General features: G+C 47.3%; 1 protein-coding gene across 4 annotated transcripts in view; it reads right to left on the reverse strand.

The window, feature by feature from the left end:
• ARFIP1 (ADP ribosylation factor interacting protein 1) overlaps positions 1-27,443 on the reverse strand; it is a 310,000-nt gene that overhangs the window by 83,925 nt on the left and 198,632 nt on the right. For all 4 annotated transcript variants that reach the window (XM_063920538.1, XM_063920535.1, XM_063920536.1 and 1 more), the window contains one exon: positions 9,091-9,248. In XM_063920538.1, coding sequence (XP_063776608.1) covers positions 9,091-9,248 — 158 coding nt within the window. The remainder of the gene's footprint in view (positions 1-9,090; positions 9,249-27,443) is intronic.

Below are 27,443 nucleotides of genomic sequence, written 5' to 3' on the forward strand. Positions count from 1 at the left end.
TACAAGTAGTTTATTCCCACCCTACAAAATACCCTTATTTGTGGTACTTGTGGTATCAGAAATACGTAACACCTCCTTCATTGCCCTTAACATGTAACTTGTGGCCCTAAAGGAAAAATACGTTTGTTTCTTCACCGTCGACACTGGGGTCAGTGTCCGTGTCAGTGTCTGTCGACCGACTGAGGTAAATGGGCGTTTTTACAAGCCCCTGACGGTGTCTGAGACGCCTGGACCGATACTAATTTGTCCGCCGGCTGTCTCATGTCGTCAACCGGCTTGCAGCGTGTTGACATTATCACGTAATTCCATAAGTAAGCCATCCATTCTGGTGTCGACTCCCTAGAGAGTGACATCACCATTACAGGCAATTTTCTCCGTCTCCTCACCAACATTTTCCTCATACATGTCGACACACACGTACCGACCTACAGCACACACATACAGGGAATGCTCTGATAGAGGACAGGACCCACTAGCCCTTTGGGGAGACAGAGGGAGAGTTTGCCAGCACACACCAAAAGCGCCATAATGTATATAACAACCCTAGAAGGTGTTGTTTCTATATATGGGCTCTTAATATATAATTATATCGCCAATTTATGCCCCCCTTCTCTTTAACCCTGTTTCTGTAGTGCAGGGGAGAGTGGGAGCCTTCCTCACCAGCGGAGCTGGTCAGGAAAATGGCGCTGAGTGCTGAGGAGAATAAGCTCCGCCCCTTTCACGGCGGGCTTTTCTCCCGGTTATTAGGAAAACTGGCCTGGGTTAAATACATACATATAGCCTTAATGGCTATATGTGATGTATTTATTTGCCAAATAGGTATTTATATTGCTGCCCAGGGCGCCCCCAGCAGCGCCCTGCACCCTCCGTGACCGTGTCAGTGAGCCGTGTAGCAACAATGGCGCACAGCTGCAGTGCTGTGCGCTACCTCTCTGAAGACTGTGAAGTCTTCTGCCGCCTGTTTCCGGACCTCCGTTCCGCCGTCTTTCTTCAGCGTCTGTAAGGGGGATCGGCGGCGCGGCTCCGGGACGAACCCCAGGCTGACCTGTGTTCCGACTCCCTCTGGAGCTCAGTGTCCAGTAGCCTAAAACTTCAATCCTCCTGCACGCAGGTGAGTTGCAAGTCTCTCCCCTAAGTCCCTCGTTGCAGTGATCCTGTCGCCAGCAGGAATCACTGATTAGAAACCTAAAAAAAAAACTTTACTAAACAGCTCCTTAAGAGAGCCATCCAGTTTGCACCCTTCTCGGACGGGCACAAAAACCTAACTGAGGCTTGGAGGAGGGTCATAGGGGGAGGAGCCAGTACACACCATGTGACCTAAAAAGCTTTTTAGATGTGCCCTGTCTCCTGCGGAGCCCGCTATTCCCCATGGTCCTGACGGAGTCCCCAGCATCCACTAGGACGTTAGAGAAATTTTAAATAGAACTCATCATTTCATTTATCCTCAAAAGAGTGCCCCAGAAAAGACATATAGTCTTTCTTTTTCTCTTTTGGCTCTGGTACTATACGGGAACCATCTACCCCCCCCTTTTTTGTGCACATGTACTGAAAGCCCCAGTTGTGGATCTAACAGGAAACCGTATGGTCGACAGAAAACCTAGTAATCGTCGACAACAGGGAGTAGTTACCAGGCAAAATAACATTCTGGTGACCCCGAGAGGTCAGCGGGAAGTATACATAAATAAGTTTAATAACACTGAAGTCTTCTTTGCTTCGGTTACTCACCTGTCTTCTTACTTCTGGCTCTGTGAGGGGGACGGCGGCGCGGCTCCGGGAACAAGTGATCAGACCCTCTGGAGCTAATGGTGTCCAGTAGCCTAAGAAGCAGAGCCTTTCAACTCACAGAAATAGGTCTGCTTCTCTCCCCTCAGTCCCACGAAGCAGGGAGCCTGTTGCCAGCAGTGCTCCCTGAAAATAAAAAACCTAACAAAAGTATTTTTAGAGAAACTCTGTAGAGCTACCCTAGTGTGTGACCAGTCTCCTCTGGGCACAGATTCTAACTGGAGGAGGGGCATAGAGGGAGGAGCCAGTCCACGCCCATTTATAGTCTTAAAGTGCCCATGTCTCCTGCGGATCCAGTCTATACCCCATGGTCCTTTTGGAGTCCCCAGCATCCTCTAGGACGAAGAAGAAAACTTGTTCAGAGAAATTGTTAAATTTGTTTTGTCTGAATTACCATTTTTATCTGTTTTGCAAGATTTGGGAGCAAATTGTCTTTTCCTCCCATACATTACCACATTTTTAATCCAACCAACTAGTTGGATGGTTTTATGAAAGTTGGTCTAGTCTAGTGCCTGGCCAGCTAACTCTAGTTCTCCCATGATATCATTCAGTCTAGATGAAATATCCTGTGATTTGGGGGTAGTGGGGTAAAAGCAATTTGTAGTTTTCCCAGGTGACAGACTGCTCAATAGCAATATGACCTGACAAATGAAATAATATAAAGACGTAAACTTCTCTTTCTCATTCATGTTACGAGAAAATCAATAGAAGATGTAGGTGATTGCTATATAAGTTTATATAACATTTGGAAAAAGTGAGGTCATTGGTATATACTATAATGTAATCCACAAACCATGAAAAATTAATGTAGAGCTAGCGTATGTCAATTCCAGATTTCACATCCTGTTAAACATGATGCCAGGATTAATAGAAGCATCAGATGCACAGAATTAATCAAGAACAGACATGTGCTATCCTGAAACATGTTCACCAGAATACATCAACAACAATTATCTGATCCTATTTAAAGTTTCACAATCTTAACCAGGATCAACAATATTGTATGTGGTCTAGTTGATTAAATGCGAATATTACTGGTAACAAAGCACATTAAAATCATAGCAAAAACACATTCAAGTTTTATATATAATACTAGGTAGATAATAAATGCGTTCATTTCAATTCCTCCTTATTTAGTAATCATTGTTCCCCTTTACAGATCTGTATATACTGGAGAAAAATAAGAATTTACTTACCGATAATTCTATTTCTCGTAGTCCGTAGTGGATGCTGGGGACTCCGTCAGGACCATGGGGATAGCGGCTCCGCAGGAGACAGGGCACAAAAGTAAAAGCTTTAGGATCAGGTGGTGTGCACTGGCTCCTCCCCCTATGACCCTCCTCCAAGCCTCAGTTAGGATACTGTGCCCGGACGAGCGTACACAATAAGGAAGGATTTTGAATCCCGGGTAAGACTCATACCAGCCACACCAATCACACTGTACAACCTGTGATCTGAACCCAGTTAACAGCATGATAACAGCGGAGCCTCTGAAAAGATGGCTCACAACAATAATAACCCGATTTTTGTAACAATAACTATGTACAAGTATTGCAGACAATCCGCACTTGGGATGGGCGCCCAGCATCCACTACGGACTACGAGAAATAGAATTATCGGTAAGTAAATTCTTATTTTCTCTGACGTCCTAAGTGGATGCTGGGGACTCCGTCAGGACCATGGGGATTATACCAAAGCTCCCAAACGGGCGGGAGAGTGCGGATGACTCTGCAGCACCGAGTGAGAGAACTCCAGGTCCTCCTCAGCCAGGGTGTGCCCCTGACCAAGTAGCAGCTCGGCAAAGTTGTAAAGCCGAGACCCCTCGGGCAGCCGCCCAAGATGAGCCCACCTTCCTTGTGGAATGGGCATTTACATATTTTGGCTGTGGCAGGCCTGCCACAGAATGTGCAAGCTGAATTGTACTACACATCCAACTAGCAATCGTCTGCTTAGAAGCAAGAGCACCCAGTTTGTTGGGTGCATACAGGATAACAGCAAGTCAGTTTTCCTGACTCCAGCCGTCCTGGAAACCTATATTTTCAGGGCCCTGACAACATCTAGCAACTTGGAGTCCTCCAAGTCCCTAGTAGCCGCAGGTACCACAATAAGCTGGTTCAGGTGAAACGCTGACACCACCTTAGGGAGAAACTGGGGACGAGTCCGCAGCTCTGCCCTGTCCGAATGGACAATCAGATATGGGCTTTTGTGAGACAAAACCGCCAATTCTGACACTCGCCTGGCCGAGGCCAGGGCCAACATCATGGTCATCTTTCCATGTGAGATATTTTAAATCCACAGATTTGAGCGGTTTAAACCAATGTGATTTGAGGAATCCCAGAACTACGTTGAGATCCCACAGTGCCACTGGAGGCACAAAAGGGGGTTGTATATGCAGTACTCCCTTGACAAACTTCTGGACTTCAGGAACTGAAGCCAATTCTTTCTGGAAGAAAATCGACAGGGCCGAAATTTGAACCTTAATGGACCCCCAATTTGAGGCCCATAGACACTCCTGTTTGCAGGAAATGCAGGAATCGACCGAGTTGAAATTTCTTCGTGGGGCCTTCCTGGCCTCACACCACGCAACATATTTTCGCCACATGTGGTGATAATGTTGTGCGGTCACCTCCTTCCTGGCTTTGACCAGGGTAGGAATGACCTCTTCCGGAATGCCTTTTTCCCTTAGGATCCGGCGTTCAACCGCCATGCCGTCAAACGCAGCCGCGGTAAGTCTTGGAACAGACATGGTACTTGCTGAAGCAAGTCCCTTCTTAGCGGCAGAGGCCATGAGTCCTCTGTGAGCATCTCTTGAAGTTCCGGGTACCAAGTCCTTCTTGGCCAATCCGGAGCCACGAGTATAGTTCTTACTCCTCTACGTCTTATAATTCTCAGTACCTTAGGTATGAGAAGCAGAGGAGGGAACACATACACCGACTGGTACACCCACGGTGTTACCAGAACGTCCACAGCTATTGCCTGAGGGTCTCTTGACCTGGCGCAATACCTGTCCAGTTTTTTGTTCAGGCGGGATGCCATCATGTCCACCTTTGGTCTTTCCCAACGGTTCACAATCATGTGGAAGACTTCCCGATGAAGTCCCCACTCTCCCGGGTGGAGGTCGTGCTGAGGAAGTCTGCTTCCCAGTTGTCCACTCCCGGAATGAACACTGCTGACAGTGCTATCACATGATTTTCCGCCCAGCGAAGAATCCTTGCAGTTTCTGCCATTGCTCTCCTGCTTCTTGTGCCGCCCTGTCTGTTTACGTGGGCGACTGCCGTGATGTTGTCCCACTGGATCAATACCGGCTGACCTTGAAGCAGAGGTCTTGCTAAGCTTAGAGCATTGTAAATTGCTCTTAGCTCCAGTATATTTATGTGGAGAGAAGTCTCCAGACTTGATCACACTCCCTGGAAATTTTTTTTTTTTTCCTTGTGTGACTGCTCCCCAGCATCCGTGGTCACCAGGACCCAGTCCTGAATGCCGAATCTGTGGCCCTTTAGTAGATGAGCACTCTGCAGCCACCACAGAAGAGACACCCTTGTCCTTGGAGACAGGGTTATCCGCTGATGCATCTGAAGATGCGATCCGGACCATTTTTCCAGCAGATCCCACTGAAAAGTTCTTGCGTGAAATCTGCCGAATGGAATCGCTTCGTAAGAAGCCACCATTTTTCCCAGGACCCTTGTGCAATGATGCACTGACACTTTTCCTGGTTTTAGGAGGTTCCTGACTAGCTCGGATAACTCCCTGGCATTCTCCTCCGGGAGAAACACCTTTTTCTGGACTGTGTCCAGAATCATCCCTAGGAACAGCAGACGTGTCGTCGGAGACAGCTGCGATTTTGGAATATTTAGAATCCACCCGTGCTGTCGTAGAACTACTTGAGATAGTGCTACTCCGACCTCTAACTGTTCTCTGGACCTTGCCTGATAGTGACAGTTTTGTACCACGAACCTGAGGTACCCTTGGTGAGAAGGGCAAATTGGGACATGGAGGTAAGCATCCTTGATGTCCAGGGACACCATATAGTCCCCTTCTTCCTGGTTCGCTATCACTGCTCTGAGTGACTCCATCTTGATTTGAACCTTTGTATGTAAGTGTTCAAATATTTCAGATTTAGAATAGGTCTCACCGAGCCGTCTGGCTTCAGTACCACAATATAGTGTGGAATAATACCCCTTTCCTTGTTGTAGGAGGGGTACTTTGATTATCACCTGCTGGGAATACAGCTTGTGAATTGTTTCCAATACTGCCTCCCTGTCGGAGGGAGACGTTGGTAAAGCAGACTTCAGGAACCTGCGAGGGGGAGACGTCTCGAATTTCCAATCTGTACCCCTGGGATACTACTTGTAGGATCCAGGGGTCCACTTGCGAGTGAGCCCACTGTGCGCTGAAACTCTTGAGACGACCCCCCACCGCACCTGAGTCCGCTTGTACGGCCCCAGCGTCATGCTGAGGACTTGGCAAAAGCGGTGGAGGGCTTCTGTTCCTGGGAATGGGCTGCCTGCTGCAGTCTTCTTCCCTTTCCTCTATCCCTGGGCAGATATGACTGGCCTTTTGCCTGCTTGCCCTTATGGGGACAAAAGGACTGAGGCTGAAAAGACGGTGTCTTTTTCTGCTGAGATGTGACTTGGGGTAAAAAAGGTGGATTTTCCAGCTGTTGCCGTGGCCACCAGGTCCGATGGACCGACCCCAAATAACTCCTCCCCTTTATACGGCAATACTTCCATGTGCCGTTTGGAATCTGCATCACCTGACCACTGTCGTGTCCATAAACATCTTCTGGCAGATATGGACATCGCACTTACTCTTGATGCCAGAGTGCAAATATCCCTCTGTGCATCTCGCATATATAGAAATGCATCCTTTAAATGCTCTATAGTCAATAAAATACTGTCCCTGTCAAGGGTATCAATATTTTCAGTCAGGGAATCCGACCAAGCCACCCCAGCGCTGCACATCCAGGCTGAGGCGATCGCTGGTCGCAGTATAACACCAGTATGTGTGTATATACTTCTTAGGATATTTTCCAGCCTCCTATCAGCTGGCTCCTTAAGGGCGGCCGTATCTGGAGACGGTAACGCCACTTGTTTTGATAAGCGTGTGAGCGCCTTATCCACTTTAAGGGGTGTTTCCCAACGCGCCCTAACTTCTGGCGGGAAAGGGTATAACGCCAATAATTTTCTATCGGGGGAAACCCACGCATCATCACACACTTCATTTAATTTATCTGATTCAGGAAAAACTACAGGTAGTTTTTTCACACCCCACATAATACCCTCTTTTGTGGTACTTGTAGTATCAGAAATATGTAACACCTCCTTCATTGCCCTTAACATGTAACGTGTGGCCCAAATGGAATATACGTTTGTTTCTTCACCGTCGACACTGGAGTCAGTGTCCGTGTCTGTGTCGACCGACTGAGGTAAATGGGCGTTTTAAAGCCCCTGACGGTGTTTGAGACGCCTGGACAGGTACTAATTGGTTTGCCGGCCGTCTCATGTCGTCAACCGACCTTGCAGCGTGTTGACATTATCACGTAATTCCCTAAATAAGCCATCCATTCTGGTGTCGACTCCCTAGAGAGTGACATCACCATTACAGGCAATTGCTCCGCCTCCTCACCAACATCGTCCTCATACATGTCGACACCCACGTACCGACACACAGCACACACACAGGGAATGCTCTGATAGAGGACAGGACCCCACTAGTCCTTTGGGGAGACAGAGGGAGAGTTTGCCAGCACACACCAAAACGCTATATTATACAGGGACAACCTTATATAAGTGTTTTCCCTTATAGCATCTTAATATATAATAATATCGCCAAATAAGTGCCCCCCCTCTCTGTTTTAACCCTGTTTCTGTAGTGCAGTGCAGGGGAGAGCCTGGGAGCCTTCCTAGCAGCGGAGCGGTGTAGGAAAATGGCGCTGTGTGCTGAGGAGAATAGGCCCCGCCCCCTTTTCGGCGGGCTTCTTCTCCCGTTTTTCTGACAACCTGGCAGGGGTTAAATACATCCATATAGCCCCAGGGGCTATATGTGATGTATTTTTAGCCAGCATAGGTACTTTCATTGCTGCCCAGGGCGCCCCCCCCAAGCGCCCTGCACCCTCAGTGACCGTTGGTGTGAAGTGTGCTGAGAGCAATGGCGCACAGCTGCAGTGCTGTGCGCTACCTCATGAAGACTGAGAAGTCTTCAGCCGCCGATTTCTGGACCTCTTCTCTCTTCAGCATCTGCAAGGGGGTCGGAGGCGCGGCTCCGGTGACCCATCCAGGCTGTACCTGTGATCGTCCCTCTGGAGCTAGTGTCCAGTAGCCTAAGAAGCCAATCCATCCTGCACGCAGGTGAGTTCACTTCTTCTCCCCTAAGTCCCTCGTTGCAGTGAGCCTGTTGCCAGCAAGACTCACTGAAAATAAAAAACCTAACAAAACTTTTACTCTAAGCAGCTCTTTAGGAGAGCCACCTAGATTGCACCCTTCTCGGCCGGGCACAAAAACCTAACTGGGGCTTGGAGGAGGGTCATAGGGGGAGGAGCCAGTGCACACCACCTGATCCTAAAGCTTTTACTTTTGTGCCCTGTCTCCTGCGGAGCCGCTATCCCCATGGTCCTGACGGAGTCCCCAGCATCCACTTAGGACGTCAGAGAAAAGTTAATTTTGTTACAGTATAATGAATGTTGAAGTTACATGTTCATAACTAAAATTATACTGCCTATTCACCCAAACCTTTCTAAGAAAATAATTGCTGCCCACACCTTTATAAAAATAAGGTGCTGCTACATGATTGGAATTAGGACTTTGAACAGTTATACATAAACCCTCCCCCCCTTCCCCACAAAGAAAAGATTTATAAAATAATACCTCTTTCACACAGAAAGGCAAATTTCCGGGGGAAGAAGTTCTACCCGGTAATTTGTCGATAAAAACGGGTCCTTTTTCTGCATGAAAGGTCAACCCGGGTTGAAATTCTCAGGAATCAGAATTTACCAGGGTTGGAGACCCGGGTTGACCCTTTCACACAGACAAAATACCTGTTTTGATCCGCAAATTACCGGGTAATAATTCTTGACCCACTAATTTGCTTGCCTGTGTGAAGGGGGGGGGGGGGGGGGGGGGTTTAGGCAGGGACCAGCAAAACGACCCGGCACTGAAATGCTGGGTAAAAGCTGGGAATTTCAGACATGTAACAGAACTTTTTGACCAGCTCTTTTGGGAGATCTAGTACCCCTGGATCAGTGAATATAATAGTTGGGAAAACACCCAAATGTCAGAACACAAAATAAACAAACACACTTCACTTTATTACCTGGATGTCTCATACAGCTTCACAGTAACTAGTGTATCCTCAATTGTCTTGTTCACAAGTGTGTTTACACTAGAGATGAAAAAGTTGATAGCTCCAAGAAGCGTTTCTCCGTTCTTGGCAAGAAGCTTCTGAGTATCTGCATTGTATCCAAACTCCTCCTAAAATACAAGACAAAGTTCAGGCTGAAGCTAAAACGAACTTATCTAAATCAAAATGAAATCAAGGCAATAAACTAATGCCGGGTACACACTTAACGATGTGTGAACCCGGTGTAATCACCCGCGACGGGACTTGGCAGTGTTCCGATATCGGCAAGTGCACACACACTTGCTGATGTCAGCAGCGACAGAGTGGAAAGAGATACTTTCCAGAGCTAGGACCCGGTAGGCAATGCCATCTGTAGCTAGCCTTGCATAACAGAAGCCTATAAGCTTCTTATTGATTCCTGAGAGGGATCTAAATGTATCCCTCCCCAGTGTCCCCTGCATTGTGAGCATCATTCTGTGCATGAGCAGGACGATTCCTGGGTCCTAAACTCGGAAGTCCAATCATTGCACTTACTGAATGTATAGAATGATCTTGTGCAGAATCACCCTATTTCTTTACTGGATCCATTATATTTGCAGGTACCCCAAAAAAAATAAGATTTTACTCACCGGTAAATCTATTTCTCGTAGTCCGTAGTGGATGCTGGGAACTCCGAAAGGACCATGGGGAATAGCGGCTCCGCAGGAGACTGGGCACAACTAAAGAAAGCTTTTAGGTCACCTGGTTTGCACTGGCTCCTCCCACTATGACCCTCCTCCAAGCCTCAGTTAGGACACTGTGCCCGGACGAGCTGACATAATAAGGAAGGATTTTGAATCCCGGGTAAGACTCTTACCAGCCACACCAATCACACCGTATAACTCGTGATACCATACCCAGTTTAACAGTATGAAAACAACTGAGCCTCTCAACAGATGGCTCAACAATAACCCTTTAGTTAACAATAACTATGTACAAGTATTGCAGACAATCCGCACTTGGGACGGGCGCCCAGCATCCACTACGGACTACGAGAAATAGATTTACCGGTGAGTAAAATCTTATTTTCTCTGACGTCCTAGTGGATGCTGGGAACTCCGAAAGGACCATGGGGATTATACCAAAGCTCCCAAACGGGCGGGAGAGTGCGGATGACTCTGCAGCACCGAATGAGAGAACTCAAGGTCCTCCTCAGCCAGGGTATCAAATTTGTAGAATTTTGCAAACATGTTTGCCCCTGACCAAGTAGCAGCTCGGCAAAGTTGTAAAGCCGAGACCCCTCGGGCAGCCGCCCAAGATGAGCCCACCTTCCTTGTGGAATGGGCTTTTACTGATTTAGGATGCGGCAGTCCAGCCGCAGAATGCGCCAGCTGAATTGTGCTACAAATCCAGCGAGCAATAGTCTGCTTAGAAGCAGGAGCACCCAGCTTGTTGGGTGCATACAGGATAAATAGCGAGTCAGTTTTCCTGACAGTTTTCCTGACTCTAGCCGTCCTGGAAACATAAATTTTCAAGGCCCTGACTACGTCCAGCAACTTGGAATCCTCCAAGTCTCTAGTAGCCGCAGGCACCACAATAGGTTGGTTCAAGTGAAAAGCTGATACCACCTTAGGGAGAAACTGGGGACGAGTCCTCAATTCTGCCCTATCCATATGGAAAATCAGATAAGGGCTTTTACATGACAAAGCCGCCAATTCTGACACACGCCTGGTTGAAGCCAAGGCCAATAACATGACCACTTTCCACGTGAGATATTTTAGATCCACGGTTTTAAGTGGCTCAAACCAATGTGATTTTAAGAAACTCAACACCACGTTGAGATCCTAAGGTGCCACTGGAGGCACAAAAGGGGGCTGAATATGCAGCACTCCCTTAACAAACGTCTGAACTTCAGGTAGTGAAGCTAGTTCTTTCTGGAAGAAAATCGACAGAGCCGAGATCTGTACCTTAATGGAGCCTAATTTCAGGCCCATAGTGACTCCTGCTTGTAGGAAATGCAGAAATCGACCCAGTTGAAATTCCTCTGTTGGGGCCTTTTTGGCCTCACACCAAGCAACATACATCCGCCATATGCGGTGATAATGCTTTGCAGTTACATCTTTCCTGGCTTAAATCAGCGTAGGAATGACTTCCTCCGGAATGCCCTGCAGCAGGTCCTGTCTGAGCGGCAGAGGCCATGGGTCCTCTGAGATCATCTCTTGAAGTTCCGGGAACCACGCTCGTCTTGGCCAATCCGGAACCACGAGTATTGTTCTTACTCCTCGTTTTCTTATTATTCTCAGTACCCTTGGTATGAGAGGCAGAGGAGGGAACACATAAACTGACTGGTACACCCACGGTGTCACTAGAGCGTCCACAGCTATCGCCTGAGGGTCTCTTGACCTGGCGCAATATCTCTCTAGTTTTTTGTTTAGGCGGGACGCCATCATGTCCACCTGTGGCCTTTCCCAACGGTTTACCAACAGTTGGAAGACTTCTGGATGAAGTCCCCACTCTCCCGGGTGTAGGTCGTGTCCGCTGAGGAAGTCTGCTTCCCAGTTGTCCACTCCCGGAATGAACACTGCTGACAGTGCTAAGACGTGATTTTCCGCCCATCGGAGAATCCTTGTGGCTTCTGCCATCGCCATCCTGCTGCTTGTGCCGCCCTGTCGGTTTACATGGGCGACTGCCGTGATGTTGTCTGATTGGATCAGTACCGGCTGGTTTTGAAGCAGAGGCCTTGCCAGACTTAGGGCATTGTAAATGGCCCTCAGTTCCAGAATATTTATGTGTAGGGACGACTCCTGACTTGACCAAAGTCCTTGGAAATTTCTTCCCTGTGTGACTGCCCCCCCAGCCTCGAAGGCTGGCATCCGTGGTTACCAGGACCCAGTCCTGTATGCCGAATCTGCGGCCCTCTTGAAGATGAGCACTCTGCAGCCACCACAGTAGAGATACCCTGGTCCTTGGAGACAGGGTTATCAGCCGATGCATCTGAAGATGCGATCCCGACCACTTGTCCAAAAGGTCCCACTGAAAAGTTCTTGCATGGAACCTGCCGAATGGAATTTTGCTTCGTAAGAAGCTACCATTTTTCCCAGGACACGTGTGCAGTGATGCACCGATACCTGTTTTGGTTTCAGGAGGTCTCTGACTAGAGATGACAGCTCCTTGGCTTTCTCCTGCGGGAGAAACACTTTTTTCTGTTCTGTGTCCAGAACCATCCCCAGGAACAGTAGGCGTGTGGTAGGAACCAGCTGTGACTTTGGAATGTATAGAATCCATCCGTGCTGTTGTAGCACTTCCCGAGATAGTGCTACTCCGACCAACAACTGCTCCTTGGAGGACCTCGCCTTTATAAGGAGATCGTCCAAGTACTGGATAATTAAAACTTCCTTTCTCGAAGGAGTATAATCATTTCTGCCGTTACCTTGGTAAAGACCCTCGGTGCCGTGGACAGTCCAAACGGCAGTGTTTGGAATTGGTAATGGCAATCCTGTACCACAAATCTGAGGTACTCCTGGTGAGGATGGTAAATGGGGACATGTAGGTAAGCCTCCTTGATGTCCAGGGATACCATGTAATCCCCCTCCTCCAGGCTTGCAATAATCGCCCTGAGCGATTCCATCTTGAACTTGAATTTTTTTATGTATGTGTTCAAGGATTTCAAATATAAAATGGGTCTCACCGAACCGTCCGGTTTCGGTACCACAAACAGTGTGGAATAGTAACCCCGTCCTTGTTGAAGTAGGGGCACCTTGACTATCACCTGCTGCGAATACAGCTTGTGAATTGCCTCTAGCACAGTCTCCCTGCCTGAGGGAGTTGTCGGCAAGGCAGATTTGAGGAAACGGTGGGGGGAAGACGCCTCGAATTCCAGCTTGTACCCCTGAGATACTACTTGAAGGATCTAGGGATCCACCTGTGAGCAAGCCCACTGATCGCTGAAATTTTTTGAGGCGGCCCCCCACCGTACCTGGCTACGCCTGTGACGCCCCCCCGTCATGCGGTGGACTCAGAGGAAGCGGGGGAAGAATTTTGATTCTGGGAACTGGCTGACTGGTGCAGCTTTTCCCCTCTTCCCTCGGTTTACACGCTTGCATTTCTGAAGCCGAAAGGACTGTACCTGATAATACAGTGCTTTCTGAGGCTGTGAGGAAACCTGAGGTAAAAAATTTTTCTTCCCAGCTGTTGCTGTGGATACGAGGTCCCAGAGACCATCCCCAAACAATTCCTCACCCTTATAAGGCTCTATGTGCCTTTTAAAGTCAGCATCACCTGTCCAGTGTCGGGTCTCTAATAACCTCCTGACCGAATGGACATTGCATTAATTCTGGATGCCAGCCGGCAAAATATCCCTCTGTGCATCCCTCATATACAAGACGACGTCTTATGTTCGCAAAATAGTATCCCTGTTTGACAGGGTTACAGACCACGCTGCAGCAGCACTATCTGCAGGTCTCAGTCTAGTACCTGAGTGTGTAAATACAGACTTCAGGATAGCCTCCTGCTTTTTATCAGCAGGTACCTTCAAAGTGGCCGTATCCTAAGACGGCAGTGCCACCTTTTTTGACAAACGTGTGAGCGCCTTATCCACCCTAGGGGATATCTCCCAGCGTAACTTATCCTCTGGCGGGAAAGAGTACGCCATCAGTAACTTTTTAGAAATTACCAGTTTCTTATCGGGGGAATCCATGCTTTTTCACACTTCATTCACTCATTTGATGGGGGAACAAAACACTGCCTGCTTTTTCTCCCCAAACATAAAACCCTTTTTTAGTGGTACTTGGGTTAATGTCAGAAATGTGTAACACATTTTTTATTGCCGGGATCATGTAACGGATGTTCCTAGTGGATTGTGTATATGTATCAACCTCGTCGACACTGGAGTCAGACTCCGTGTCGACATCTGTGTCTGCCATCTGAGGGAGCGGGCGTTTTTGAGCCCCTGATGGCCTTTGAGACGCCTGGGCAGGCGCGGGCTGAGAAGCCGGCTGTCCCATAGCTGTTACGTCATCCAGCCTTTTATGTAAGGAGTTGACACTGTCGGTTTATACCTTCCACCTATCCATCCACTCTGGTGTCGGCCCCACAGGGGGCGACATCACATTTATCGGCATCTGCTCTGCCATCACATAAGCCTCCTCATCAAACGTGTCGACACAGCCATACCGACACACCGCACACACACAGGGAATGCTCTGACTGAGGACAGGACCCCACACAGCCCTTTGGGGAGACAGAGAGAGAGTATGCCAGCACACACCAGAGCGCTATATAATTTAGGGATTAACACTATATTGAGTGAATTTTCCCCAATAGCTGCTTGTATATACAATATTGCGCCTAAATTTAGTGCCCCCCCTCTCTTTTTAACCCTTTGAGCCTGAAAACTACAGGGGATAGCCTGGGGAGCTGTCTTCCAGTTGCACTGTGAAGAGAAAATGGCGCCAGTGTGCTGAGAGAGATAGCTCCGCCCCTTTTTCGCAGACTTTTCTCCCACTTTTTTATGGATTCTGGCAGGGGTATTTATCACATATATAGCCTCTGGGGCTATATATTGTGATATATATGCCAGCCAAGGTGTTTTTATTGCTGCTCAGGGCGCCCCCCCCCAGCGCCCTGCACCCTCAGTGACCGGAGTGTGAAGTGTGCATGAGGAGCAATGGCGCACAGCTGCAGTGCTGTGCGCTACCTTGGTGAAGACTGATGTCTTCTGCCGCCGATTTTCCGGACCTCTTCTTGCTTCTGGCTCTGTAAGGGGGACGGCGGCGCGGCTCCGGGACCGAACACCAAGGCCAGTTTCATGCGGTCGATCCCTCTGGAGCTAATGGTGTCCAGTAGCCTAAGAAGCCCAAGCTAGCTGCAAGCAGGTAGGTTCGCTTCTTCTCCCCTTAGTCCCTCGCTGCAGTGAGCCTGTTGCCAGCAGGTCTCACTGTAAAATAAAAAACCTAATTATATACTTTCTTTCTAGAAGCTCAGGAGAGCCCCTAGTGTGCATCCAACCTCGGCCGGGCACAAAATCTAACTGAGGCTTGGAGGAGGGTCATAGTGGGAGGAGCCAGTGCACACCAGGTGACCTAAAAGCTTTCTTTAGTTGTGCCCAGTCTCCTGCGGAGCCGCTATTCCCCATGGTCCTTTCGGAGTTCCCAGCATCCACTAGGACGTCAGAGAAATACACATTACTAAATATACCCCTTACAACCCTCTGACTGGGGCTGCAAGATGGTTTCATCCCCCCTCTGTGAGAATAGATTAAGGAGCATTGTACAAAACCCCTTTAATCCCATTTATAGCTGTAGCCTTTGCTGATGCTACCAATTATAACTATCTATGCCCGCATATCTGGAGATGATTTATGAAACAGCAGTGCTTAAGGTGATTTCTTATTCTGAATGCCTTCTTTTATTTTTTTTATGTCTTTTGTCAACGCAGTTCACCCTAAAAGAGATTTAAGGATTCATTTACTGCTTTGCCCAAAAAGTAAACCCGGTGTGTACATACATCTCTAATGTTTTTAGATATATACACATGTGCAGATCAGGGAATGCGATGACGCGGCGACAGGCAGCGTTGCAGAAAATGGGGTATGTTAGACAGCGCATAGCGTCTAATCACCGCTGCTCTACAGCAGAGCAGCGATTAATAGGATCCTCCTAACTGCCCACACCGCGGGTGGGACAGTTCCAAAAAATGGGGCTGCCCCGCAAGAAACGGGACAGTGGGGCTATATTATATATATATATATATATATATATATATATATACACACACACACACACACACACACACACACACACACACACACACACACATATATATTTTACATATACTCATGTAATGGAAATTAATTCAGACTGCTAGATCAAGAGCTTTATTTCCTTATGAAATATTAGTAGTGATTTAGTCTAGAAATGCCTTTTACTTCTGTTTTCCCTTCACCTATATATTGAGGCACTCTGTACAACATTGCTGTATAGTTCATTTTCTACACTAGTCTCATTTTTTTTTAAACTAGACATTCATGTAAATCCAGTTATAATTGCTGTATAAAATGTATATGTAAGAAAGCTGTAACTTAGTAGCTTTACTGCTGGTTACTGCGACATCACACCTAGCCTGTGACATCACTAGCCTGTGACATCACAATGCTTCTTCCTGTAACATTCTATCTACAGCTGCAGAAGTTTCCAGTTACCATGCAGGAAGACAGGTAGGAGGAGGTGAGTCCTACATAGCAGGGTATGATGGAGGGGGGTAAGGAAGACAGAGTGCAATATAGTCAGCTGAAAGGCAAGACAAGATAGACAGAACATGGAATATAGGTAAAAGCATACATTAGGAGAAGCGCAAGAAGGAATTACATATTTAAGAATACAAATGTAGCGTTACAGAAATAAAGAGGGCAGTGGAAGCAGATAAGTCTCTATGAGGCAGGATCTTGCTTTGGGATGAAAAAGTAAAATAGATAAATGGCAAATTGACACATTTGAAAGTATGTTGTTTGGTTTAAGAAAAATTGGAAAAGTGGTTGACTCATGGACATTTTATTGTACTTAAACTAGTACTATGTTTAAGGATAGTCTTTTGTGTTTTCTAGAAGATCATCATCTGGCAATGTTCTGGCAAAGAGATTTGCAGAGTGTCGGGTGACCGGCAAAGAGATTTGCAGAGTGTCAGTTGAAGACGACAGGAGGGGTCGCAGTGGCAGCAAGGACTGGAGGATAACATGCAGGAGTAAGTTACCATACTTATGTAATTGTGTGTGGTGGAAGGTGTTAGGAGCACAGTACAAAACAGAGACTGTGGTGGGGGAGAGCAGACAATACAAAACAGGCAGATGAAGGCAGCTCAGTATAGGACACACAAATGGTGTGGCGGCAGTGGCGGTGCTAGGGTGTTCGCCGCCCCCTTGCAAACTGTAACTTTGAGCTCTCCCATACTTTGTAAAGTGACAGCAAGCTGCATGAAAAGGGGTTTGGTTTCACAAAGGGGCATTCTCAATTAAAATTACAACACACAAAAGCACAATCTTATTCACATTACAATGCACATAGTTCCCCTGATTCATAGTATGCCATATATTAATATCCCTTATTCACATTATGTCTCAGAATAGTGCCCCCCTAGTCATGTTATGCTACACAGTAGTATCCATTATACATATAATGCCCACATTAGTAATGTCCCTTACAAATAATGCCCACAGTAGTAGTGCTGCTTATACACATTATGCCCACATTAGTTACTCTTATATGCAAAATATAGACAGTAGTTATACATATGATACGCTTAGTAGTGCCACTTATAAACATAATGCCCTCAGTAGTAGTGTCGCTTATACGCATAATGTCCACAGTAGTAGTGCCCCTATACACATAATACCCACAGTAATAGTGCCCCAATACACATATTGTCCACAGTAGTAGTGGCCCTTGTACATCAAATAACACACAGTAGTGCCCTTTATACATGATGCTTTATACACAATGCCCATAGTAGTGTCCCTTATACATGACCACAGTAGTGCCCCTTGTACACATGTAGGCCACAGTAGTAGTATCCCTTACACATAATGCGCACAGCAGTAGTGCCCCTTGTACACATAAAGCCCACAGAAGTAGTGTCCCCTATACACAATGTCATTTCTAATATAAAGGATAGTTACAGTAGCTCTATAATTATGACTGTAACCTGCACACTGTGGGTATTGTATGATACTAACATGGTCCTAGCACTAGGAAAGATAAAACCTGGAGCAGATAACTTGGGTCTCTATCAGACAGGATCTTGGATTTGGATGAAAAAGTCAATAAAAAAGATAAATTGCAAATTAATAAAATTAAAAGTACAAAACAAAATGTAGTAGTACAATTACACATGTAGTATGCCTGACCAAGAAATTATGGTTTAGATGATCATCTGGCAAAGTTATGGCAAAGAGATTTGCAGAGTGTCGGGTGACCGACAAAAAGATCTGCAAAGTGTTAGTTGAAGACGACGGGAGGGGTCGCAAAGGCAGCAAGGACTGGAGGATAACATGCAGGAGGTAAGTTACCATACTTGTGTAATTGTGTGTGTGGTAGGGGGTATTGAGGGCACAGTACAAAACAGAGACTATGGTGGGGGAGATTGGACAATACAAATTATGCAGAAGGGGGGCAGCTCAGTATGGGACATACAGATGGTGTGGGGGCAGGGCCGGTGCTAAGGTGTTTGGCGCCCCCCGCAAATTATAAACTTGAGCCCTCCCATAAAATGACAGCTAGCTGGCTGAAAAAAGTAGTGTGGTCTCACAAAGGACATCACCACACAATAGTACGCCTAATACAAATGACAGCACACAAAATCACAATCTTATTTACATTACACCGCACGTAGTGCCCCTGATTCATAGTACGTTACATAGTAGTGTCCCTTATTCACATGACATCACACAGTAGCACCCCCTAGTCATGTTATGCCGCACAGTAGTGCCCATTATACACATAATGCCCACAGTAGTAATACCCCTTACAAATAATGCACACAGTATTAGTACTGCTTATACACATTATGTCCAGAGTAGTGCCCCAAATATATATATATGTATATATATGTCAACAGTAGTAATTCCTCTTATACACATGATGGGCACAGTAGTTGTGCCACTTATACACATAATGCCCACACTAGTAGCTGGGAGTCAATTTTTCTCTGTTCGTTTCCCCTAATGTCAAAACTGGAAGAGCTGCTCCTTTGTAGATAGTGAACTGGGTGACTTTTTTTTTATCAATGAACTGGGGGCAGATATATAAACTCACATAGAGGATCCCATTGCAAAGTGACTGACAGGAAGTCAGCATTTGTAGTGGTAACTGGGGTGGCTAACTGTACACAGGCGTGTCATTTCTGTTTAAACACCTTTCCGTGCATGTGTATAAATTACCCATTGCAACCTGTGTTGATGCTGGAGAGCCCAGTCGTCAGTGTCTAGGAGACATGCTCAGCCTACGACTTCTCAGACTCAATCAGGGTGGACTGTGATTCAATTGCGAACGGCAAAAGATTGCAGCAACAATCGCTTTAACAGCCACAACTGAATCAGGCTCACAATTACACCATTATATTTTATTAATTTTATCACATTTAACAACCAAGGGGTCAATTTAATTAGGTGCGAGTTTGTCTTACAACAGCCTCACTTTCTGTCAGCCTAAACTCACTCCAAAGTGCCCGCAGCTGTATCTGGCCACAAGGAGTGCGATTTCGGTGCCGTTGTCGATGTTGAAACATCGCAGCAATGACAACTTGTACCTAATTGGATTGACCCCTAAATGATAGCAATTTATAGCTTTATTTACTGGTCAAATTTCTATTTTGAAGGTACCCACTTATTGCTATAAGAAAATAGGATTTTGGTACTTACCAGGTAAATCCTTTTCTTTGAATCCATAGGGGGCACTGGAGTACTCTTGGGATATGGACGGCTTCCACCGGAAGAAGGCACTGAATAAATTAATTTTGAGACTACTCCTCCCCTCCATATCCTCGAGCACCTCAGTGTTTTTTACTGAGCCGAACAGGATCGATAGAGAGATTGACAAAAGGAGAATTACATATAACCTCACGGACAACAATAAAGTTGACACAAAACGTAACTGACAACTAAAACAGTTGACACCATAACTGATTAACATTTATTAAATTTAAACCAGTCGTGAAAGTGTGTTACCATAAGAACCACTGAACTTACTCTAAAACAGGTAAACTGCTCTAGGTGGGCGTCCAGTGCCCCCTATGGATTCAAAGAAAAGGATTTACCTGGTAAGTACCAAAATCCTATTTTCTTTTTCATCCACTAGGGGTCACTGGAGTACTCTTGGGATGTACCAAAGTTTCCCCCGTGGGCGGGAGAGCTGTTTGGCACCTGTAACACCAGGCGGCCAAAGCTAGATGCTGGTGCCGCAAACGTATCAAACTTGTAAAAGCGCACAAACGTGTGCACTGAAGACCAAGTAGCCGCACGGCAAAGCTGTGTCGTAGAAGCCCCACGACTCGCTGCCCATGACGTTCCCACAGAACGTGTGGAATGAGCTGTTACTGATGTAGGTGGCTGTAACCTAGCATGAAGGTAAGCCTGACGTATGGTCAGTCTAATCCATCTGGATAAGGTCTGCTTAGAGGCTGGCCAACCCCTCTTGGCCGCATCATAGAGAACAAACAACGTATCCGTCTTACGAACTGTAGACGTTCGGGATACATAAACGCGTAATGCGCGAACCACATCCAACGTTCCGGAATTTTCTGTTAATACCGGAACTACTATTGGTTGATTGATGTGAAAAGACGACACTACCTTTGGTAGGAAAGCGGGATTCGTCCGAAGTTCCGCTCTGTCATCATGAAAAACTAAATACGGTGACTTGCACGACAAGGCACCCAAATCTGAAACACGCCTTGCCGAAGCTAAGGCTAAAAGAAAAATCGTTTTCCAAGTGAGAAATTTAATATCCACTTGTTGTAAGGGTTCAAAGTAAAAGGACTGTAAGAAATCTAAAACCAGATTCAAGTCCCATGGCGCTGTAGGTGGAATGAATGGAGGCTGTACCCTCAGTACACCCTGCAGAAACGTATGTACCGACGGCAACAAAGCCAATTTCCTTTGAAAGTAAATTGACAATGCCGATACCTGCACCTTTAGTGTGGATAGACGTAGTCCTCCATCTAACCCCATCTGTAAAAATAACAAAAAACGGGATAATTTAAAAGATGATGTCGGAAACCTCCGAGCTTCACACCAACCTATATAAGTACGCCAGATTCTGTAATAATGAGCTGCCGTAACCGGCTTCCTAGCTCGTATCATGGTTGGAATAACAGACTCAGGAATGCCCTCTCTTCTCAAGATGGCTTTTTCAACAGCCACCCCGTCAAACGCAGCCGCGCTAAATCGGGGTAAAGGAACGGACCCTGTTGTAACAGGTCCGGACGTAGTGGGAGTGGCCAAGGATCGTCTGCGAGTAGTCCGAGGAGATCCGAGAACCAAGTTCTCCGAGGCCAATGAGGCGCTATTAGTATGACTGTGACGGACCCTCTCTTGATCCGTTTTAGCAACAGCGGGAGCAGCGGAAACAGATACACGAGGCTGTACGGCCACGCGGCTGTGAGAGCATCCACCGCCACTGCCTTTGGATCTCTCGTTCTGGACACATATCGTGACACCTGATGATTGTGGCGGGATGCCATCAGATCCACCTGAGGGTAACCCCACCTCTGGATCAACATCTGAAACACTTCTGGATTTAATGCCCACTCTCCTGGATGAAAATCCCGACGACTGAGAAAATCTGCCTCCCAGTTGTCCACTCCCGGAATGAACACTGCCGACAATATCACCTGGTGATATTCGGCCCATCTGAGGATCCGAGCTACTTCCCGCATTGCCATGCGGCTTCTCGTTCCTCCCTGTTTATTTATGTATGCGACCGCCGTCGCATTGTCTGACTGCACCTGAACAGTCTGAAAACGAAACATGTGCACTGCTTGTCTTAGCGCATTGTAAATCGCCCGGAGTTCCAGGACATTTATAGATAGCAATCTCTCGTGATCTGCCCAGAGGCCCTGGAGCCGATAACTCTGAACTACAGCTCCCCAACCTCTGAGACTCGCGTCTGTTGAAAGAATTATCCAATTCCCGACGCCGAACCGTCTCCCTGCAGATAGATTGTGTATCTTTAGCCACCAGAGAAGAGACACCCTGACCTGTGGCGACAATCTCACCCTGTGGTGAATCTGCAGATGTGAGCCCGACCACTGTGCTAGCACCTCCAGTTGAAACGGACGTGAGTGAAATCTTCCGAACTGAAGTGCTTCGAAAGCCGCCACCATTGTGCCTAAAAGGCGAATGCACAAATGTACTGAGACTGTGCGTGGCTTGAGCACTAATTGTACCAGATGACGAATGACCTGTACTTTTTGTTGTGGTAGGTAAATTTTTTGATTTACTGTATCGAAAATCATCCCTAGGAATTGAAGTCGTTGAGACGGAATTAGCTGTGATTTCTTGAAACTGACTATCCAACCGTGCTGAACTAGTACATTGTACGTTAGCAACGCATGCTGGAGAAGCATCTGTTGAGACGGAGCCTTGATGAGTAGATCGTCCAAATACGGAACAATTATTACTCCTAGGGACCTGAGATGAGCTATCATCACGGACATCACCTTGGTGAATACCCGAGGCGCTGATGAGAGGCCAAACGGCAGAGCCTGAAACTGGTAGTGGTCTCGCCTTATTGCAAACCTTAAGAAACTCTGATGAGGTGGCCAAATCGGAATGTGTAAGTACGCATCTTTGAGATCCAGCGCAATCATGAATTCCTGTGGCTCTAAACCTGCAATTACTGACCTGAGAGATTCCATCTTGAATCTGTAGTAAGTGACGTATTGATTGAGACCCTTTAGGTTCAATATTGGCCTGACTGAGCCATCTGGTTTTGGTACCACAAACAGACTGGAATAATAACCCTGCCCCTGTTCCTGCACAGGGACCGGAATCACGACTGCAGCATTCAGCAGAGACTGAATGGCCACCTGCAGAACTGCTTTCTTGTCGTCCGACACAGGCAGTCCTGTCGTGAAAAATCTCCCTGACGGAAGACAATCGAACTCTATTTTGTAACCCTCTAACACTAAATTGCGGATCCACCCATCTGTGGACGTCTGAAGCCACGCCCCCTGAAAGCTCTGAAGGCGTGCTCCCACAATTGGAGATCCGAGATGGGCTGGGAGCCCGTCATGCCACTGGCTTGTTAGTGGTCTTAGCGTCTTGACGACGTGCATTGGATTGTCGGGCACCACGTCCCCGACCTCTTCTACCAAGCGTGACCGCTCCTGTGCCCCGCCCACGAAAGGGCTGAGTTCTAAAGGATTTGAACGCCGGACCAGAATATTTCCGTTTAGGTACAGTTGTAGGCGATGGAAGAAACACAGACTTTCCTCCTGTAGCCTCAGAAATCCATCTGTCCAATTCGGGACCGAAAAGCTTCTCGCCATCGTAAGGCAATGCCTCTATACCTTTTTTAACCTCCGCCTCCGCTTGCCAAGAACGTAGCCAAAGTGCTCGTCGTGCTGTGACTAGCGATGAAGAAAGGCGAGAAGTAAGCTGACAGACGTCAGTAGAAGCTGTACATAGATATTCAGCAGCTTCCCAGATTTGATCCGCGAGAAGTATAAGATGGTCATCCTGTAGAGCCGACTTGAGCTCTTTTATCCATACCATTAATGCTTTAGTAACCCAAATGCCAACCAACCCAGGTCTCAGCAACACTCCTGCTGCTGTATACATGGACTTTAGCATAGATTCTATTTTACGATCTGCAGGGTCTTTAAGCGTAGTAGCAGTTGGTACTGGTATGGTTAACTTCCTTGTAAGTTTAGATACGGACGAATCCACCAATGGTGGGTTCTCCCATGTAGCTGTCATGGACTCTGGAAACGGGTAACTCGATTTAAATCTACGAGGTATAGAAAACCGTTTATCCGGATTCTTCCGTGTTTCCAGTAACATTTTATTAAGAGATTCCGAAACAGGAAAACACATCGGAGATCTCTGTCGTTTAGTAAAGACTACCTCATCGTTCGTCAGGGGCTCCTCAGTTTCCGTAAACTCCAGCGACTGACGCACTGCTCTGATGAGATTATCAATGCCTGGGCTGTCAAAATCGTCACTATCTGACTGTTGGTCTATTTCGCCCACCTCATACTCATGTTCAGTGAGGTCTAGCATCGCAGAAACTGGCAAATTATTAGGAAAAGGAACCTTATCCTTTCCACCAAAGGTGGACCTTTGACCAGATTGAGACTCCTCTGGTAACTCAAACGGTCTCATTTTAAACTCAGATCTTGCCGCCTCCCTCTCTTCACGAGAGGCGGCCAACTCTGATTGCAAACCAACTAATACATTTGCAAGCATAGCCCATGGAGGGTCCGGAGACGAACCTGGCTTTAATTCTGGAGTGGAAATCGTATTTGTAGCTGTATTAATAACACATACTGTACATGTGGTGGATCCATCAGGCAACACACTTTTACAGACATGACAGGAAAATTGTTTCTTAGATTTTGCTGGTGTCTTACTCATTATGAAGACAGACAATACAAACTACACACAGACAGTTTGCACGACTCAGTAATAACACTAAGGTTCTTTGTATATTATCAGGCAAGTGCAGTGCACGCCAGCAAAAAGAAAACTGATCCCCAAATTCCCCTCTTAAGTAGAGATGTAATATAGGAATCCTGGAACAGACAGGAGAAACATTAAGTATGTTAATACCAAATTTTCCTTTAAAGCTTAATACTGCTAATGTGTCTCCCCCCCACCCCCACGACCCCGTGTACAGCAGCGGGTCGGAGGCACCGTGGGACACACCGCATAGAGCCGTGTGAGCGGCCTATACCTGCGTAGCCAAGGCAGCGGGGAACTCATCGGCTGCAGCGGGGAACTCATCGGCTGCAGCGGCGCTGGGAGCGGCGGTCAGCGGGAGCAGAGAGCGTACTGCATAGAGCCGTGGAGCGGCCTATGCACACGCGCTCCAGGTCCAGAACACACACAGCATAGAGCCGTGGAGCGGCCTATTCCTGTGTAGACAGGCAGCGGGGAACCATCGGCTGCTGCGGCGCTGGGAGCGGCGGTGAGCGGGAGCAGAGAGCGTACTGCATAGAGCCGTGGGGCGGCCTATGCATACGCGCTCCGGGCCGTAGGATAACACACAGCATGGAGCCGTAGAGCGGCCTATACCTGTGTAGCCAGGCAGCGGGGAACTCATCGGCTGCTGCGGCGCTGGGAGCGGCGGTCAGCGGGAGCAGAGCGTACTGCATAGAGCTGTGGGGCGGCCTATGCACATGCGCTCCGGGCCGTAGGATAACACACAGCATGGAGCCGTAGAGCGGCCTATACCTGTGTAGCCAGGCAGCGGGGAACCATCAGCTGCTGATGTGCTGGGAGCGGCGGTCCGCGGGAGCAGAGAGCGCACTGCATAGAGCCGTGAAGCGGCCTATGCACACGTGCTCCGGGCAGCGGCAATGTATCTAGGATGCGGCGCTGGTCCTCCATCTACCCCTAGCGTGATAATGCGCTCAGTCCCCAATACAATCACTCAACAGTGGGGCGGCAGCGTAAGCTGACCGCCCCTCTCAACATACCTGGACAGTAACAAGGTCTATGACGGGGCTTTTCATTCAAGCTCCGTCCAGCTTCTTGCAGGCAGCCAGCACGTGGTGTGAGGGAGCTCTTTACAGAGAGGTCCGACACTCACAGCTGCTCTCAGCAGCTTCCACTATCCCTGACCCACGCCTCTCAGAAGGGGGGAAAGGATGTGGCAATCATTTAAGAAAAAAGAAAAAAATAAACTTAGAAAAAAATTCCAAGACTTGTGGACGAACTCCACTATGCCTTCTAACTGTGTCGAGCACAGAAAAAACACTGAGGTGCTCGAGGATATGGAGGGGAGGAGTAGTCTCAAAATTAATTTATTCAGTGCCTTCTTCCGGTGGAAGCCGTCCATATCCCAAGAGTACTCCAGTGACCCCTAGTGGATGAAAAAGAAATAACTTATCCCCCTCAATGTGTGTACTATATAAAAACAACTGGCCCTTAGTATTAATTGTCCTTATTTTAGGCATTTTCCATGTCCTCAATAGTTAGAGTAACATATTTACATAGCGAGATTTGTCTCTCTATACAACCACACCACTGTTTGCAGTTTGTCTCTCTGCTCGTTCATCCACTAACAATGTTTTTTCCTCTTTTCCTCTTAGTCTACACAGCAGTTGACCTTTGGCAAGTATAGGTAGGTATAGGTAAGTATTCTACCCCACCCATTAGCCATAGCTCCCAGAGGGTTAGATTTAGGCTGTGGGTGGGGAGAGATTAGGGTTAGGCTACGGGTAGGGAGGGTTAGGCAGTGGGAATAGAGATTAGGATTAGGCACCTCCACGGGAGGATTAGATTTAGGCACAAAGGGTGAGGTCAGGGTTGGGCTGCGGACAGGGAGGGTTAAGGGGGTGGGGAGAGGGGAGAACACCCCTTACTCACCCCTGTCGGCCTTTTTTGTACTGGGATCCCGGCGTCTGTATTACAACCGGCAGTGCACATAGTTTTCCCTAACTGCTAACAAATTTGCTGCTGCGATCAACTCTGAATTACCCCCATAGATAGGCAGTAGGGATTTAGCAGCAGAAAGAGGCATCAGGGGCATAGAAACAGGGAGAGATGCAGAAGGGACGTAGGGACAGGAAGAGGCAGCAGAGACATAGAGACAGAGGGTCAGCAGGGATTTGGTGAGATACAGTTGGAACACAGTGAGAGGCAGCAGGGATTTAGGAACAAATAGAGGCAACAGGAACATAGAGACAGAGAGAGTGGCAGCAGGAACACAGAGACAGAATGAGTGGCAGCAGGGACACAGAGAAAGTGTCAGCAAAGACATAGGGACAGAGATAGGGACAGAGTGTTGGCAAAGACATAGGGGCATAGAAAGAGAGAGAGAGAGAGACAGCAGGGACATAGATACAGATAGAGAGGCAGCAGGGACGTAGGGACAGATAGCGAGGTAATTGCAACCAGGGCCAGCATCAGAAATCTTGGAGCCCGGTACAGTGATATCTCTGGAGCCCCCTTAGATTTTATATACTGTATACACAGTATAAATAAACAAGTTTCAACAGCGGCACTTAGGTATAAAATACACACTGACAGCCACTTTCAGCCACCATTTCAATTCAGCATTACTTTCGTCAGGGCATTATATATATATATATATATATATATATATATATATATATATATAGAGAGAGAGAGAGAGAGAGAGAGAGAGAGAGAGACTGAATTCTTAATTTGCTACGCTATATATGAAACTTAATAAATGAATATATATTAATTTATACACATATATAAATATGTATATCTCTGCTTCCTCCCCCCCCACACCACAGTCTGTCTCCCTAACTCCTTCCTCCCACACACCCCAAAGTCTGTCTCTCTCAATTACTTCATGCTGCATTCACAACTTCCCCACCCCATCCAAAGCCCTGTATCCCCTCACCAAGCCACACCTGCGCTACACTCCCCAGTATCCAGATCCTCACACCGCATAGCAGGTACCATACAGTGCTCACACCCCACCAGAAGAGGCCGGCGCAGGGCACAAGAGTCCTGGCAGCGGAGCTTCTGCCATGTCCCGTAAATGCCTGCAACAGAGCTGGACTCGGAGGAGTGGATGCACACTTGTACCACACAGTCACTGTGTGTGAGAGGCTCCTGTCACTCTGAGACCACACCCACATCTCCTACAGCTCACTGC

Source organism: Pseudophryne corroboree, chromosome 1 (genome assembly GCF_028390025.1).
Source record: "Pseudophryne corroboree isolate aPseCor3 chromosome 1, aPseCor3.hap2, whole genome shotgun sequence".
Taxonomy (NCBI): domain Eukaryota; kingdom Metazoa; phylum Chordata; class Amphibia; order Anura; family Myobatrachidae; genus Pseudophryne; species Pseudophryne corroboree.